The 18,572-nt window shown below is 42.2% G+C and overlaps 1 protein-coding gene across 2 annotated transcripts in view; it reads right to left on the bottom strand.

The window, feature by feature from the left end:
• Nucleotides 1-13,782, bottom strand: part of Tbc1d12 (TBC1 domain family member 12) — a 73,178-nt gene extending 59,396 nt beyond the window's left edge. The window contains exon 1 of one of the 2 annotated variants that reach the window (XM_021196397.2): nucleotides 12,964-13,782. In XM_021196397.2, coding sequence (XP_021052056.1) covers nucleotides 12,964-13,697 — 734 coding nt within the window. In that variant the 5' untranslated portion in view covers nucleotides 13,698-13,782. The remainder of the gene's footprint in view (nucleotides 1-12,963) is intronic. The other variant, XM_029544751.1, reaches the window with a different exon arrangement.
• Nucleotides 13,783-18,572: the final 4,790 nt, after the last annotated feature.

Raw genomic sequence — 18,572 nt, 5'->3', positions numbered from 1 at the left:
TTTTTTGGTTTTTCAAGACAGGGTTTCTCTGTATAGCCCTGGCTGTCCTGGAACTAACTCACTTTGTAGACCAGGCTGGCCTCGAACTCAGAAATCCGACTGCCTCTGCCTCCTGAGTGCTAGGATTAAAGGCTTGAGCCACGCCCAGCACTGACTTATTTCTTGTGGTTCTAGAAGTCATTTCAAAACTATGATATTGTGCTTCAACATGAAGAACATTATACTGATACCTTTAGCAGGCTGCCTTGAGAAAGAGAACTCAGGTTGAAACAATTCAAATGGGGTAAGTAAGTTATCAGTAAACCCTCAAAATACGCCCCGAGCTCTGCTCTTCTTGGTAATGCTGGGTTTCGTTGATATTTTGCTAATGTGTGAAATTCCAACTATAACCAAAGATACCTTGTATTTCCAATATGGTGGTATGCATCTACAAAATGAACAACGAAATTGCCGGACAGTGTTTTAATGATCTTAATAAGAACAAAAGAGTCTTACCTCCTTGCTAAAGTAAGTGACTGGCTATCATTTGACCCAAAGCATGTTATAATGGCTACCCTTCACACAGGACAGTTCTGAGTGACTGGAGCTACAAGGCAGTACTGGCTTTACTTTTTGCTTTTTTGGGTTATTCTGTTTGAGATGAGTGTTTACTGTGTCCTTTGAGCCAATTTAGAGATCTTCCTGCCTCAGCCTCCCAAATAGATGGCGCTAAAGGTACCACTACCACACCCAGATGTGCCAGTTTTGAAAACCAATCCCTAGTATTCTAGTATCTTTGTGCTTTGGGAATTACATTACAAAGATAGGCACCATCCTCCAAGTGTATGTTTAATTATTATGCTGACTATCTTGTACAATAATGACAAAAACATCATTCATTTTTAGATAGAAACCCCATGGGAAAAACAACATCAACCAGCTAGACACTCCAGCGCTCCCAGGAACTATACCACCAACCAAAGAGTACACATGGAGCGACCCATGGCTCCAGCCACATATGTAGCAGAGGATGGCCTTGTTGGGCATCAATGGGAGGAGAGGCCCTTGGTCCTGTGAAGGTTCAATGCCCCAATGTAAGGGAATGCCAGGTTGGGGAGGCAGAAGTGGGTGGGTGAGTTGGGGAGCACCTTCATAGAAGCAGGGTGGGGGATGGGATAGAGGGTTTCTGGAGGGGAAACAGGGAAAGGAGATAACATTTGAAATGTAAATAAAGAAAATATCCACTAAAAGGAAAAAAAGAAAAAGAAAATTTTTGGAATTAATACCTAGTTCCGAATAACAAATCCCTTATTTTCCAACATTAGCTATCTCTTTAATTCTCAGTAATACTGATAGAGTAAAAAGTCAATTGAGGTCAGGTGTGCTGGTGCAGGCCCTTAAACCTAACACTGGTAGGCAGAGGCAAATAGATCTCCTTGAGTTAGAGAACTTGTCTAAAAACAAAACAAAACAAAACAAAACACAAAAGTCACTTAGTGGGGTAAGGGCACTTACCACCAAGCCTGATGACTTTAGCTTGATCTCCAGGCCCAGACAATGGAGCGAGAGAACTGACTTGCCCACATGTCCTCCGACCTCCACATATGCTTTATGACCTATCCTAGAGTTCATGCACACAAGCACAAACTTTTAACAGTCAAATAGAGGTAGGAAGTTAGTGAACCACGAAAGTAAAAAAAGCGACTGAAGTTTAACTCTTCAGTGGAGCTCTCTATTGATACTACCTTAAAAGGCCACTACAGTGAAAAACAGGATATAGAAACTGTCAAGATGTGAACCTTACATATTAGAAAGTTTTTTGTTTGTTTGTTTTTTAGAGACAGGGTTTCTCTGTGTAGCCCTGGCTGTCCTGGAACTCACTCTGTAGACGAGGCTGGCCTCAAACTCAGAAATCTGCCTGCCTCTGCTTCCCAAGTGCTGGGATTAAAGGTGTGTGCCACCACTGCCTGGCATATTTGAAAGTTTTATAACTACTTTAGAATTAAATTTCTCCACAGCACGTTTTTGATCATAAACAATGAATTTTTTCCTTATGAGTAAGAGAGGCGTAAATACCATTTGATAGAGTTAAAGTTCGTAAGAGAAATAGTCCCTTTTTAGCTCTGGAACTCAAGTAAGAATATGTTGTATAAAACTCTATTACATTTACCTTACTTTTGTTTGTTTGCTTTGGAGACAAGATCTCCTATATCACTAGCTGGCTTTGAACTTGCTATGTAGCCAAAGCTAACCTCGAGCTACCAGTCCTCCTGCTCTAACCCTCTCTGAGTGCAGGGACTACAAAAGTGTGCTGTCTTACTTTTTCTATTAATTTTTCAAATTCGTACTTTTAAATTTAAACCTTTATTTATGTATTTATTTATAATATATTTTAAATGTAGAAGTGCTCTGTCTGCATGTACACCTACATGCCAGAAAATGGCATCAGATCCCTTTATGAGCTACCATTTGGTTTCTGGGAATTAAACTTAGAACCTGAGCAGTGTTTTTAACCTCTGAGCCATCTCACCAGCCCTCAAATATGTACTTTTTTAAAAAAAGATTTATTTTTACTTTATGTGTATGAGTGTTTTGCCTGCATGTATATATGTGCAACATGTGTGTGCTTAGTGCCTCCAGGGGCCAGAATAAAGTCTGAAATCACCTGAAACTGAGGTTACAGAGGGTTGTGAGCCACCATGTGAGTACTGGGAACCAAATCCAAGTCCTTTGCAGAAGCAGCAAAGAGCTCTTACCTGGTGAGCCATCTCTCTAGCCCCTCATACACGTATGTTTTAATTCCCAGATTTACCCAAATCAGCCTGTAGAGCCTAGACCAAAATTACAGTGCTGCCCACTGTTGGCCCCAGCACTCAGGAGGCAGAGGCAGGCAGGTGGCTCACTGTGAATGTGAGACCATCGTGGTCTATACAGTGAGTTCCAGGCCTGCCAATCTGCACAGAAAGACTACATTTAATTTTTTAAATTAATTTTGAAAGAATGAAGAAATTAAAAGAAGCTACCTAAAGAATAGAAAGAATGGAAAGACATAAACTGTAGATGCACCCTGAATGCCGGCGCAGGTCAAGGTACTAGCTAAATTATTATCACAGGCTAGTTTTAACCTACCTATCATTCACTCTTCCCAGCAAGTCTTTCTCTCTAAACCTCCTCACATTCATTCTCTAGCAGCAGCTCACATTTGTAATCACGCTTCCAAGCCTCCCAGGCTTCATCTTCCTCACTACCTGAGGAACAACAGTGTGGACAAAGCAATTAGCTTAGTTTTATTTCATAATCTAAAGCCTGCTTCCTCTTCCCCACCCCTAAAAGCTGTTACAGTTCTTGAACATGCTTTTTCAGGGACAGTAAAAAAAGAATTGCTTCTAGTTAACTGAAGTCTGGATGAAAACCAAATTTGGAAATCTGATGGATGGGGCATTCGTGCATTTGAGGAAATACAAGAAAATAGTAGCCAAATGGTGGTGGGGCACGCCTTTAATCCCAGCACTCAGGAGGCAGAGGCAGGTAGAACTCTGAGTTCCTGGCCAGCCTGGTCTACAAAGCATGTTCCAGGATAGACAGAGCTACACAAGAAAATCCTATCTTAGGATGGGGTTGGGGTGGGGGTGGGGGGATGGAGAAAGAAAGGAAGGGAGGGGGAAGGAAGGGAGGGAAATAATTTGATTTAAAAACTGTCATGTTCATTCAGGTCCCTCAACAACTGGAGTGGGGGCTGTCCCTGACTTTGCTGCCTGCCTGTGGATCCTGTTCCCCCAACTGGGCTGCCTGGTCTGGCCTTAGTGAGAGAGATGTGCTTAGTCCTGCAGTGACTGACTGTGGGGGGTGCTGGGAGAGGAATGGGGGTGGGGGTAGTACAGGGGGTTCCTCCTCAGATGAGAAGGGGAGGGGGAATGGGGAAAGGAGCTGCAAGAGAGGGAGACAGGGAGGAGAGGGGGAGCTGATATTATGATGTAAAGTGAATAAATAAATTAATTTTTAAAAACTATCATGCTGGGCTGGTGAGATGGCTCAGTGGGTAAGAGCACCCGACTGCTCTTCCAAAGGTCTGGAGTTCAAATCCCAGCAACCACATGGTAGCTCATAACCATCCGTAACAAGATCTGATGCCTTCTTCTGGGGTGTCTGAAGACAGCTACAGTGTACATACATATAATAAATAAATAAATCTAAAAAAAAAAAACAAAACAAAAAAAACTATCATGCTCAGTTCCAAATGTTTTAGTCTATGTGGGGTTAGGGAAAGACAGAAAGATTTTTTAACACAAACAATACACAACATGAAATTCAAATTAAAAAGGAATTGAAAAGCCAAATTCAGGGGTAAGTTAAACACATGATTATCAAGTTCACCCTAAAGTAGCCAGCTTGGTTTCCTAAGGTAAACTTCTCTTAACTGCAGGAAAGAGTTTGCTGAAAAACCAGACAGTCACATGGGTTTCCCCCTCTTAGCCACAAAAATGAGTTCAAGAAAGGCTGAAGCAGCAAATTTCAGTGGGATATGAGCCATGGTCTGTGCAGAACTTCAGAAGGGAGGGAAATTAACATGTTTCTTGAGACTTTGTAGAAACAGTACAAAATGCTGCTGCAGCAGGGAACCCAGGAAGATTTTACAAGCTAAAAGCTTTCCTTAAAACAGACAAACACAGTCTAAGTAGCATAAATAACAGACTCTTCCCATTAATTAAAAGAAAGCTGAGATTAAGTATGCAGACATGAATTTTCAAGCTTGTAAAATGCTATATTTTGAATTTCTTCCTCTGTTCTCTATTGCTCTCTGTTTATAACAATAAGCAGATCTGACCAAGCTTTAAATCAAAGAAGTACCCTAAGCTATAAATCTGTGTGCTGTGTTTTCATTCAGTTACCACCCAGGGAGATCAGTCCATCAGTCAACTAGGTGAAGCATTAGCTTTCCAGTGATTACTGTCCAAGAACCATGATCAGAATAGTGGGGGCTACGGTTACTAGCTTCAGAGTCTGGGGAGAGTCCTTCTACACTCTACTGAATCCAGAAATCTTCACTTAGAAACAAAACAATTCACTCTTGATGACTCTCCCTCCAAGTAATTTAAACATTACTCCAAGTAATGTTAAACTTAAATTTATGAACCACTGCCAAGCTGAGATGACTCAGTCTCAAAAGCTATCCTTTGACTTCCACACTCACTCCACAACATTTACATAAACACATACACAAAATAAATAGCTTGGTTTTGTTTTTTTTAAAATCAGTCAGTGATGACAGTCAATGAACTATGCCCAAACATAGAACCTGAGTTCAGATACCCAACCCCAAAGTGATGGGCCTAGGCGAGCAGAGATAGACTATGACTCTCAGTCCATCCAGCCTACCCAAGAGTGACCCTGAGAGACCCTGTCTTAAACAAAGAAACAAAATGATGATGATGATGATGATGATGTGGTGAAGAATGATAGAAGACATATGATACCAATCGCCTGGCCACCACAAGCAAGAACAATAGCAAATGGATTCACACACACACACACACACACACACACACACACACACACAGACAAAAAAATAAAGGAATCTCAGCAGTAAGCCCCAAGCAACTCTCCAATAGCAGCACTGGGAAGGCTTTTCTTTCCTGGAGCTGACGGAGCTTCGGAGGACCTGGGAGGAACAGCAGCCTCGGGAAAGACTTCTCTTTGCCTTTCTGAATACATTAGAGATGGAAACAGATGCACTGCCTCAAAGTTTCCAAATGTTTCTGCTCTTTCTAAAAACCTCCCATGACAACACAGTACCAAGAGTGTAAGTAATCCAAGTTAAAATTTTAGCTTAATTAAGCTAAAATTTTGGCTTTACCTGTCTATATTAGTATGTTCCTTAAAAAAAGATAAAAATACTTTAATCTTCCTCAACATTCCTTTTTAGTTCCTTCTTCGATTTTTTTTTAAATTTCTTCATTTCACTGTATAAGAATCCAGCTCAACATCCACCTAATCACACATATAAGTGCATTCAAGGGCTGGAGAGATGGATCAGCGGTTAAGAGCACTGACTGCTCTTCTAGAGGTCCTGAGTTCAATTCCCAGCCACCATATGTTGGCTCACAACCATCTATAATGAGATCTGATGCCCTCTTTTGGTGTGTCTGAAGAAAGCTACAGTGTACTCACATACATAAAATAAATCTTAAAAAAAAAAAAAAAGTGCATTCACACCAACGGCAATGCTTCCCCCAGTGATACACAAACACCGCCCCAGTCTTTTCCACTAAGTTGGTTAGGTTTCAGGGATACTATTTCTCTATAACATACACATCCTCCAAAGAAATTACAGTAGAAAAAAGCAGATCTAAAGCGAGAAGGCAGTAAATGTCTATAATTCCAGCGCTGGAGCAGATCTGCAGTCTGAGGCCAACGCAGGCTGCACAAGTAGATGCTGGTTTATACTGTCCACATCTAAGAAACAGAACAAGAGATAGCTGGTGTTTAACATGATTATGCTAAGGTAGGCATTACAAAACAAAAACAAATCTCAATCTTCATCAGAGATTTTACAGNGGAAGGGAGTGGTTCTTGGCACATCTCTGGCAACCTTCTTATTTTAAAGATGGAAAAAACAAAACAAAACCAAGCTGAACAGTGATGGTGCATGACTTTATTGCCAGCACTCGAAAGTGGAGGCAAGTGGATCTCTGTGAGTTCAAAGCCAGCCTGGTCTACAGAGCGAGTTCCAGGACAGCCAGGGCTACTGAGAGAAACCCTGTCTAGAAAAAACAAAAGCAAAAACAGCATTTTTCAGATTCTTTCTAACTCAGTTCACATCTATAATATTTAGTAAATATTTGAGGTCTATACTGTATGTGCAAAATAAAGCCACTTGTGTTTGAAAGCAAGAAAGTGTTTGTTGGAAAGACACCCCCCAAAATAGCTTCAAGTTATCTGATTTTTAAGAAACAGAAAATGGGGGCCAAAGAGAGCAGTTGAGAGCACCTGATGGCTTTGTTTCTGGTTTGTTGTTGTTGTCTTGTTTTTTTAATGTACATAAGTGTTACATCTACATGTATAGATGTGTGCACCATGAACCATATTTATGTTTAGTGCCTGCAGAGGCCAGAGGAGACTTTTGGATCCCCTGAAATTGGACCTAATTGTGAGTCATCATGTGGGTGCTAGGAATTGAGCCTAGATCCTGTAGAAGGAACCATTGAACCATCTGTCTAGCTCCAAGAATTCTTACAGTAGACTCAGGGTCAGTTCCAAGAACCCACATGATGGCTTCACAACTATCTATGACTCCATTCCACGGGGTCAGCCATTCACTGTCTTCTGACTTCGACAGGCACAAGGCACCCATGTGGCACACATACTTCTATTCAGGCAAAACACTCATACACATAAACAAAATAAACCTTTTTAAAAACATTAAAAAGGAAAGAGAAAAGTGAAGAAGTGTGGTTGGGGGCACAGATTCTTAAGATCTTTGAAGAACAAAGCCCAGCTGACACTAAACAAGGTTTTCACTCCTTTAAGATTGTTACTGTGGCTCATGTCTATAATCTCAGTAATTTGGGAGGCTGAAACAGGAGAATTACCTAAGTTCAAGGCCAGCCTTGGCTATGTACTGATTTCTAGTACAATATGAACTACAGAGCAAGACCCTGCAATAGATGGATGGATGGATGGATGGATGGATGGATGGATGGATGGATGGATGGATGGATAGGTAGTTAGTCAATAACAAACACTGGATCTGGTGGCATAGCCACTTTGGAAGAAGTAAGGGGACCAGGTATTGGAGGTTGGTCTGATGCTATATATACAAAAGTTAAATTCTGAACCCCAAGATCTGGTTGCCCACAGACGAGAGAATTCTCATGTACACTGGCCTTTGTTGTGCAAACCTTGCTCCCCAATTTAAAGTTAATTGGTTAATAAAAGGTTAGAGCCTGTGATGGGCAGTAAAGAGAGAAAGGCAGAACCTGAGGAACAAGTGAGGAATCTCAGGAGAGACCAGGGGGGAAGAAAGGAGACAGAGAGAGAAGGCCACGACAATGAGAGGAGACGGACCATGCACCCATGGCCAGGTAAAGTGCATCCTGAGGACAAGCTGAGAGAACAAAAGGCGCCCAGACGAGACAAGCAGCAAGTATCAAGGGACATATGCCTGGATGTAAGTTAGAATAGCATAAAACCTGCCCAATTTAGGCTTATGGCTTGAAAATAAAATACCAAGATTTGTGTCTTTCATAGAGGCTAGCTAGAATAAATAATTCACGTTACAGAATTAAAATTAATTATTTGAGGCCATCCTCATCTACACAGCAATTTCCAAGGCAGCCTAAGATCCTATATCAAAATTAATTATTTTAAAAATGAAAAAAAATTTAAATATTTTTACTTCTCCCTGCTGAGTTGGTATATACAGAGTAGTAGCGGCTAGTATACAAATTGCCATAAAATTCTTCCCACCATTGAATAAAAACAAGAATAAAGCTTTTTTTGTTTGTTTTGCTTTTTTGAGTCAAGGCCTCTGTATCAAGTTAGCCTCTAATTCACAGCAATCCTCCTGCCTCAGTTTCCCTAGTACTGGGAAAACTGGCATGCCGACCATGAAGCTACTTTTGAAACATTTGTTATAGACTTTTGTCTAGTTAAGGGGAAAAAGTAGTAAAAGGTAAAAAAGAGAAACAGAGAGGATGAAGAGTCTCTTAGGGGTTGAGGCACCATGACCGAGGCAACTCTTATAAATTGGGGCTGGCTTACAGATTCAGAAGTTCAGTCCATTATTAGCAAGGCAGGAAGCACAGCACCATCCAGGCAGACGTGATGCGGGAGGAGCTGAGAGTTCTACATCTTGTTCCAAGGCAGTCAGGAAAAGCTGTCATTAGGCAGCTCGGAGGAGGGTCTCAAAACTGACCCCTCCAGTGACCAGTGACACACTTTCTCCTATAAGGCCACACCACCTGATAGTGCTACTCCCTGGGCCGAGTATATTCAAACCACCATGAATAGGTAGGACAGAACAGTATCAAACAAGGAGCAACTCAATGCAAAGAGAGAGTGGCAGTCAGGAATCTAGACCTCCAACCCTAGTTACCACTAGCTAGCTGAGTAGCCTTCTTTAAATACTGAGCTTCTTCATCTAGAGAACGAAGCAGGAGCAAGGTATTCCAAAGAATAAGCATCCATGCAAAAACAAGATGATTCCAAAGGTAACCCTCAGCAGGAACTACAGGCAATAATAATAACAACAACAATAACAATACATAATGTTTCAGTTGCTAGGACTATGGGTACTTACTGATTATTATAAGGATTGAAAATTTGGTCACAATCACACACTTCAGAAAACAGTAAAGAAGAGACATGGACGTGGCCAATGTAACCCAGTTTGAGTGGGTTATTCATGCCAGTGTTAGATGCTGCGCACTCAGAGATGAATGCCACAGTGCCTGCCTTAAAGATGGCCAAAATGCAGCTAAGGTTTTGGCTAAATACCAAGAGAAAAAATGTTCCTCATTCTGCTCTATCCAAAACAAAGGAAGCCCCAGTGTCTAGAACCTCGACATGCATCTTGACAACTACACACCCCATGTGCCCTTACTCACTCAATTCATTCATGTAAAAACTTAAAGACAGAAATTAGCTCTCAAGAATCTACATTTGGGGACTTGTTTGTTAATATTTAAACCCAGTTATTTGGGACAGGAAGATGGCTCAGCCAGGAATGTACTTCCCATAAGTGTGAGGACATGAGTTCATATCCCAGGAATACACATAAAGGTTGGATAGGTGTGGTAGCCTGCCTGTAATCACCACAATTGGGAAGCTGAAATAGGGAAGCCCCAGGTCAGGCTAGCTAGTCAGACTAGCCATGTGAGTGAACACTGGGCTCAACTAAGAGACCTTGCCTTAATATATTAAGGTAAAGAGTGATGGAGGAAGACAATCAAGACACATGTAAACATACAAAGGCACAAACATGCATACCACACACATGCATACACAGCTGAAAAGAAAAACCCATTTCTCTGATATATATGAATAATATAGTCATAGGAACAAAATCTAGCTATATGAAATGTTAAAGAAAGTTCAAAATTTGATGAAAACTTCTGCCTGCAGCTAATGGGATGGAAGCTCCTCATACAGATTTGTTCACAGTTGTGTCTGTTTTCCTCTGCTAGACAAGTCAGAGACAATACAGTCTAAACCTTGTCTAGTCTCAGTGCTTAGCACCAAGCAAGCACTCAGGGTGCACTGGTTGGACTGGTGATCTCCAAAGCCCTTTCAGGTCTAAAGCCACCTAACACCTGACCAAGATATAGTTCAACAAAACGCTACAAGGTGTCAAAACACATGTACTTAAGTCACTCTGAAGCCTTGTATAATACTATCACTGAAAGATTTAAAGATACTTTTGCAAGTAGTTCATACCTGTAATCCTAGTATTTAAGAGACCAAGGCAGGAAAATAAAAAGTTTGAGACCTGCTTGAGCTACACAGTAAGTTCCAGGCCAGCCTGGGCTACACAGTGAGTTCCAGGCCAGCCTGGGCTACACTGATAACCATCTCAGAAAAACAGCCACTAAAGGAAAAGGACAATAGCAATATAACTAAATACATATTTGCAAATACAGACAGATCTCATTTCTATTTAACCACATAATCTAATATAAAATTAGGATTTTTCTGTTCTTGATTTAAGAAACTTTATATTTATAAATTTATACAAGTAGAAAATACTAAAATAGAAAGACAAATAAGAAAGACCTACTATGGACTGGAGAGATGGCTCAGTGGTTAAGAGCACTGACTGCTCTTCCAGAGGTACTGACTTCAAATCCCAGCAACCAAGTGGTGGCTCACAACCATCCATAACAAGATCTGACTCCCTCCTGGAGTGTCTGAAAACAGCTTCAGTGTATTTACATATAATAAATAAATAAATAAATAAATCTTAAAAAAAAAAAGAAAGGCCTACTACAATATAAAATGTACCTCACTGTGTACAAATAGGCATACAACTGTGTACCTTTCTAAACCAGAAATGCTGGGGATGGCTGGAGCTGGGACTCTGGCTCAGCCTCGTGTGCATGAGGCTCTGGGTTTGATTCCCAGCATGGTATACACCAGACTTGTTTGTCAACACCAGCTTGTTTTGTCAAAGCCTCCAACCCTGGAGAGTAGTGATAGAAAGGTCAAGGTCCATCTTGGTCAGCTACTGGGGCAAGTCAAGGCACACCTGGGCCACAATGATGCCGTATTACAAGAAAGCGTTTCTATTACTTCAGGTTATAGTTTAAAATCTCTGAAATGAATAAAAACAGGAAAAACTGTGAAATATAAGATTTTACAAGTTGGAGATATCTGATTTGCTGCGCCATAAACCACGACCACCAACAACAACCCAGAGTCAAAATCTACCTGACAAGACTTGCTTTTCAGGAATGTGCCAGTGTTCTGCCACGACTTCCCTATCCCTATTAAGCCAGAAGAGCCTCCATCTGGAATCTGCAAAGTCCAGCATCATAATTTAACTTTCAAGAATGTTAAATCACACATAAAACATCACTAAAAATTAAAGTTACCCCAGCAATGTAGAGGGGCTGAGGAAAATCCCAACTGAGGTAGGGTGGGAGGGGGTTGTAAGGCCAGCCTCAACTACATAGCAGGACCTTCTTGATGGGATACGGGGGAGAATGAAGTCTCTCCAGATAATTACAGTGTTCCAGCAATCCATACCCATAAAATACATGCTCCCAAACATAAAAACTCACATAAAAGTGAGTCAAATCTCACCCCCAACACACACACACACACACACAAACACACACACACACACTCCACAGGAAGTTACTGAGGATGTAACTCCAGTAGGCTACTTGCCTTGTGTCCCTGGGTTCAATTAACAATGGGGGTGGGGTGGGGTGGGAAGTTCATGAAGAGTGATAAAGCCTATCTGGGATAAGTAGAAGAGGATTTCCTAATTTCCTAGAGTGCTATAGTAATCTGAGCTAAAAGGCTGGGATCTGACTCTAAGCACTAAACTGCCAATTTCGTTTTGTTTTGCTTTGTTTAGAAACAAGATCATGTAACCCTGGCTGATCTACTAGTAGATCTACTAATAGCTATGTAGTCCAGGCTGCCCTTGAACTCATGGCAATCTTCCTCATCCTTCTATAGCAGTACTGGCATTAAAAGTGTATACAAGGAATGAGATTTAGTAAAAGCAACGGAAACAAATACTATGAAAAAATTATCATTTCTGAGCCCAGCATGGCAGCATATGCCTTTAATGTCATTACTTGGGAGACAGAAACAAGCGGATCTCTGCGATTTCGAGATCAGCCCACAAAAATCTAAAAAGGAAAAGAAAAAAATCATTTCTGAATTTAAGAATTCTCAAACTGAGCCCGCAAACTAGCTCAGCGAATAAAGGCATTTTCCATTAGACTTGAGTTGAATCCCCGTATCCAGAGAATGGGAGAGAAAGAGCCCAAAGATTGATCTCCACGGAAGGATACATGTGCGGGGAGGGGACAGGACATGTGAACACACACATCAACACCAAATAAGTGTGCAGTTAAATTATTTTTTTAAAAAAATCTCGAATCCCCCAAACTAATGGAACGGGCTTAGACTCCAAGCATATAAACTTTGCAGACTTCTACACCACACACTGCCGCCCACCCAGTCCAAATCCTAGTAATACAATTACAAAAAATAATAGGGCAGTGGTTATCTGATGTTCCAGATGAAGAAACTGAATGTATAGTATTAGGAGGCTGGTCAGACCTGGAAGCACAACGCTTCCTGGGGACGGAGTAACACCAAGCCTGGCTCCAGGCCCGGAGCTCACAAAGCCATCCGGTCCCCCTTCCCTAGCGACAGATCAAAGCTGAGTCCCGACGTTCCCGTTCCTGTACGCTGGATGGCAGCCCGTTCCCGGCCCCGCCCAAGCCCCTCGCGCGGCCAGTGCGATACCTGGCGAAGAAATCCGCGAAGCCACCGCTCCGTCGAGCCCGAGCCGTGGTGCCCCCGGGACCCTGCTCTGCCGCTGGCAAGGGTGCGGACGGCCCCGCCGAGGGCAGGAGGTCGCCGGCGCTCTGACGGCGGCTCACCTCGAACGTGTTCCGAGAACCGAAGCGGGCGTCGGGGAGGCCGAGGCTGGGCTCCGCGCTCCCGACGGCCCTCCCGGCAGGGGTGGCGTCTGCGGGGTCCGGGTCGTCCGTGTCCCCGGCCGCCAGGCAGCAGCTCCGCAGCGGGTCCTCGAGCGGCGCGGCCCAGTCGTCCAGGCCACCCGCACCGTCCACGCCCTCGTCCGCGGGCTCCAGCAGGCAGGGACGGCCGCAGGTTCGGCGGCGACGTGCCTCCTCTGGGCCGCGACGGTCCTGGCGCAGCAAAAAGCCCGAGTCTCCGTTGGTCATGCCTGAGCCGCGCGCCGCGGGGACTACTGCTGCCGCCGCCGCCGCCGCCTCCGCCCCGCCGAGCCCGGGCTTCAGCGGGCCCGCGGCCACCGCGAGGTACCGCTGCAGGAGCTGCCGCGGCGGCGGCGCCTCCTCCTCTCCAGCCTCCTCCGGCGGCTCCGCGGCGACAGCGCCTCCGCTAAAGCCGCCGGTGGCCGGGACGGTCTTCCCGTCCTGACCCATGGGCCCCGGGACTGGGAGCAGCTCGGCGTTCCTTCCCGAGCAGGCTCCGGCATCCTCGGGACCCATCATCTGAGGCGGCGGAGGAGGACTGCCCTGCGTGCAGGGTTCGCGGCCACGGCCGCCGCGACGTCCCCGGACCCACCCCTCCCACCCGGCGGCTGGGGCAGTTGCCGGAGGCCGGGCACGCGCTGGGATCGCGCACGCGCACCAGCGGGGCCGGGCCTGCCCGCGACCCGGCGCGTCCCCGAACCATAGAGACGGCAGCTAGAGCGACCCGGGAGGACAATCTGAGATCCGCCAGCTGGGTGACAGAGCTTAGCCTAAGGGTGGGCCAGGCTCACTTCGCATAAACCACATCACTTGACAGTGATTTGTTTGTGAGAGCAAACTAATGAAGTTAGTTTAAGTCCCCCTGTCTTGACAGTTTTTACCTTCTCTTAACAGCAGTGAAGAACTTCTGGAGCCGTTCAGGGCTTCGTTGTCCGAATGACAGCCCCTTACATACCTTTTCCACTCAGTCTTCCATGTTTTACCAGAGTCTTATCTCCCAACACTTTTTACCAAGTTGGTTATTGGTTGTCGTGTCACCTGGGTACGGAAATGAAATGGAATCAGGGCGAGAAGGACTATTAATAACTGCAGCACCCTGTGGTGATGGATTAAAATATAATGATGACCGTTTAGTGGAAATAAAATGTATTTAATGTATGACTCACAAGACAATAACTAGCCACAGGAATGATAGGAGAGTAGCCAGGAATAACAAGGTGTGGTGTGAAGAAACAGGAAACTGGATTGGGGAAAGACACTGGAATTAACTAACATAGTGAGAGTTATAAACTTGGGTTAAAGTTCTGGTTTGGTGAAGGGGCCATTTATGTAAGCCACAAAGGGGGTGGGAGGGATATCAAGTGACCCTACCTCCATAGAAGAATGAGCATGGGGCAGAGACCCAATAAGGTTGGTATTTCAGAAGAGATGATGAAGTTGTAGTAAAAGGCCTAAATAGACATTGTTGTATAGGATAAAGCAGTAACTAGAGACCATTCATTCTACAAATGCCTCTGAAAGCAAGTATAGAAATAGAATGGAATACTTAGCAAAATAGTATTGTCAGATATATACATGAAATATATACATGAATAGATTTGAGTGAATTTAAACTATTTGTTTAGTGATAAAATGTGCACCTACGTACCTACCATTCTGATTAAGAACTATTGAGTGTCTTTTGTAATGAGCTTTTCTGTAGGCCAAAGCAGTAAAAGCATTTATTAAAAAGAGCTTTTGAAAGGTGGAAAGATAGCTCAGTTGGTCATGTTGTCATGCAAGCATGAGGACCTTTCCTGTATCGCAGCACTCACATAAAAAGCCACTGTGTAGAATGCCCTTGTAAGGCTTACACTAGAGAGGCAGTCCCTGGGATGCTCTGGTAACTGGCCTAGCTAAGACATCTGGCCTTAGATCTTATTAAAAGGTCATGTCTCAGACAATAAGATGGGCAGTCCCAAAGGAGTAACAGCTGAGTTGAACTCTCTCCTCCCTAAATATGAGTGTATACTTAGCTCATACATAGGGACACACATACATACACAAAAATCTTTCAAAAGGAAAAACCAAAGAATGTGTATGAGGCATAGATAGATAGATAAACAGATAAATAGATAGATTAGATTAATCCTGTATGATTTACAGGAACAGTACCCAGAATACATACAGAAATAAGCCAATGTGGTAGAAAGCATCTGTAATTACAGAACTCTCTAGGACGAAGCAAAAGAGAATCTCAAGTTCAAGACCAGCCTGGGCTACATAGCAAACTTGTGGATAGCGTGAGCTACACAGCAAACTTTTATCTCAAGAAAAAAATCATAATTCAATATTTTAAAAGACAACTTGATGCATGACTTTAATGTCAGCACTCTGGTTGTATAGGCAGGTTTCTGATTTCAAGGCCAGCCTCATTTACACAGTGAGTTCCAGGACAGCCAGGGCTACACAGAGAAACCCTGTCTCAAAAAACTAAAAACATCAGTTAACCAATCAATCAATCAATCAATCAATAAAAAGACAACCCAATTTTAAAATGATCTCACATCTATAATCAGAGCATTTGGGAGGCCAAGATAGGAGGCTTGTTTTTAACTACATAGTGAGTTCCAGTGAGTCAATCTGTTCAAAAACAGGGAAGGGGGAGTGTAAACTTTCAATATATGTGTTTTTCTGGAGATGATATGTTAAATGGAATATCAATAAGCATATAAGTTATTTGGGAGTAACAAATCAAAACCATGAGATAGCACTTTTCACTCACTAATAAAAAAACAGAAAGGAAGGAAGGGGGATAGGAGGGGGATGAGAAATGTGTCACCTACAATTCCAGCATTCTGGAGGCTTCTGCAGGAGAATCAGAATTCCAGGCTGCTCTGGTCTACACAGCAAAACTCAAAATAACTAAACTTAAAAAAAAAACTTTTTGCCTTATCTGGTAAGTAACATTTTATCCAGGTTAACAAAGAAACGTCTCCTTATAAGATACATTATATCCTTTGTGCTTTTGTGTGGTCCCTCTTAAGTTGATTATTTTGCTGTGCCTGCAGTCAAGAAGAGTATAAAGGCTTCAAAATCTTTCCATCCTTCTTTAAAATGTATTGTGAGTAGTAATATTGTTATTTTTTCTTTTTTTTCTTTTTTTCTTCTTAGTAATATTGTTAATTACTAGTGTTTTGATGGTCTGTAACAAGTAGTAGTAATGTTAATTACTAGTGTTTTGATGGTCTGTAACAAGTAGTATTGTTAATTACTAGTGTTTTGATGGTCTGTAACAAGTAGTAGTATTGTTAATTACTAGTGTTTTGATGGTCTGTAACAAGCTTACACAGGTGGTGCTTTCTTTTACTACTGAACCATAGTATGGACTCTTCATACATTTTCTTGATAGTTCTGGAGCTATACTGGATTTCAAAAGAGCATTTTAAGTATGAGCATCTACAGTCCCTTAGAGCAATGTTTCTTAAACATTTAGGCTTAAACACACACACACACACACACACACACACACACACACACAGAGAGAGAGAGAGAGAGAGAGAGAGAGAGAGAGAGAGAGAGCACATGAGCCAACTATGTAACTATCTTCAATGACGAATAAAACACGTTGTCAGCATGTCTCTTTGGAAACTGATTGATAGCATGAACAATAAATTTGATATCAAAATTTAAAAGTAAGCTCTGTAATGTAGTAGAAATATATGATCTTGCAAAGCTATGCAGTTGAATTTGCTACTAAAATCATCTTCAACTTCTGCAAATAATTTAAATTCCATACATTCCTGGTAAAACCCAATCTGGTATAAAGGGTGACTGGGATCAAGGTTGTGAATTATAACAAAGTAATAACTGTTTCAAAGGTGTATATAGCAAATTGACTTAGCAGGGTGAGATATGAGTGGGAAATAAATAGTATAAAGATCATAGAACAGCTGCCATTTGGTAAGCCACAATGGGACAAACCACAAACCAAGAGATAAAGGAAATGCTTTAAAAATACACAATGATCCTTTGATGGAGCAATGCATGGCACATATTAGGAAGTATTGTAATCTTACTCCTGGGGGAATCTGTCATAAGGAAACCATTCCAAAGAAAAAATAACAGCTGTGCAGAGATGTTTACAGCTAAATGTTTTACAGCCAAAAATTCTAATTTACCTAAGAGCAATATGGGAAGTGCAGGCAAAGCTAGGTATATCAAAGACAAGTGGCAGAAATGCAAAAATACAGAGAAATCTAACAAACATATGCTAAATAAAAATAAGGATGTGTGCCAAGCATAGTAGTGCATGCCTTTAGTCCCAGAAATTGGGAACAGAGGTGGGTAGATCTCTGAGTTTGAGGCATGCCTTGTGTACAAAGCAAGTTCCAAGACAGCCAGCACTACACATAGAAACCCTGATTTAGAAAGATAATAATAAAGATGTGTAATCAAATGCTACAACTATAATTGTAAAATTATATATCTATAAAGATCAAGAAGGTTTCCCATGAAAAGAGAAAGGGTGGGAACCTATTTTATACTTTTTGTTGACATTATTTGGGGTTTTGTTTGTTTTTTTGAGACAGGGTCTCCTGCAGCCCTGGCTAACTTCAAACTCAGTATAGCTGAGGGTGGCCCTGAGGGTGACCCCTTGTCTTCATCTTCCAAGGGCTGAGATGATAGATTCTAGGTATGCACCTCTATGCCCAGCTTATACTTCTTTCATAACATTTTAAAGTAGATTTTATTTTATATGTATGCATGCCTGTGTGTAAGTACTATCTGCTTTCAAGATCCCTCTGTGGTCAGAAGAGGCTCAATTTCTGAGAACTGGAGTTATAGATGGTTGTGAGCTGACATTTAAATGTTGGGAACCAAACCTGGATCCTCTACAAAACCAGTAAATGCTCCTAACCACTAAGCTATCTTTCCAGCCCCTATATAATTTTTCATTGATTAAATGTTAACTCTTTAAACCTGAAGTATGTTTCTAAATTTATGTTATAGCTACAGATTGTAAAATAATTCAAATAAATTTTGTGTTGCAACAGGACATTAAGCTGCATTTGAAAAGAAAAGCAACTATAAGAATATATTTAAAAGCTATAGAGGGCTAGCACAATGGCTCGGCTGGTAAAGGGCTGATTGTTAGGCCAACCCTGACAATCAGAGCTAGATCCCTAAGACACACACGGTGGAAGGAGGGTATCAACTCCTGCAAATTGTTCTCTGACCTTCATATACAGGCACACACATAAGTAAATGTCATTTTCAAGTTACTCTGTGAATTTGAGGCCAGCCCTGTTTCTACATGGTAAAGCCCTGTCTCAAAAAACTTTTTTTTAAAGTTTCTAAAAACAGTGATAGGGGCTGGGTTTGTAACTCAGATTATAGAGTGCTAGGCTGGCT

Source organism: Mus pahari, chromosome 1 (genome assembly GCF_900095145.1).
Source record: "Mus pahari chromosome 1, PAHARI_EIJ_v1.1, whole genome shotgun sequence".
In the NCBI taxonomy this organism is placed as follows: domain Eukaryota; kingdom Metazoa; phylum Chordata; class Mammalia; order Rodentia; family Muridae; genus Mus; species Mus pahari.
This window is presented reverse-complemented; position numbering and strand designations above follow the sequence as displayed.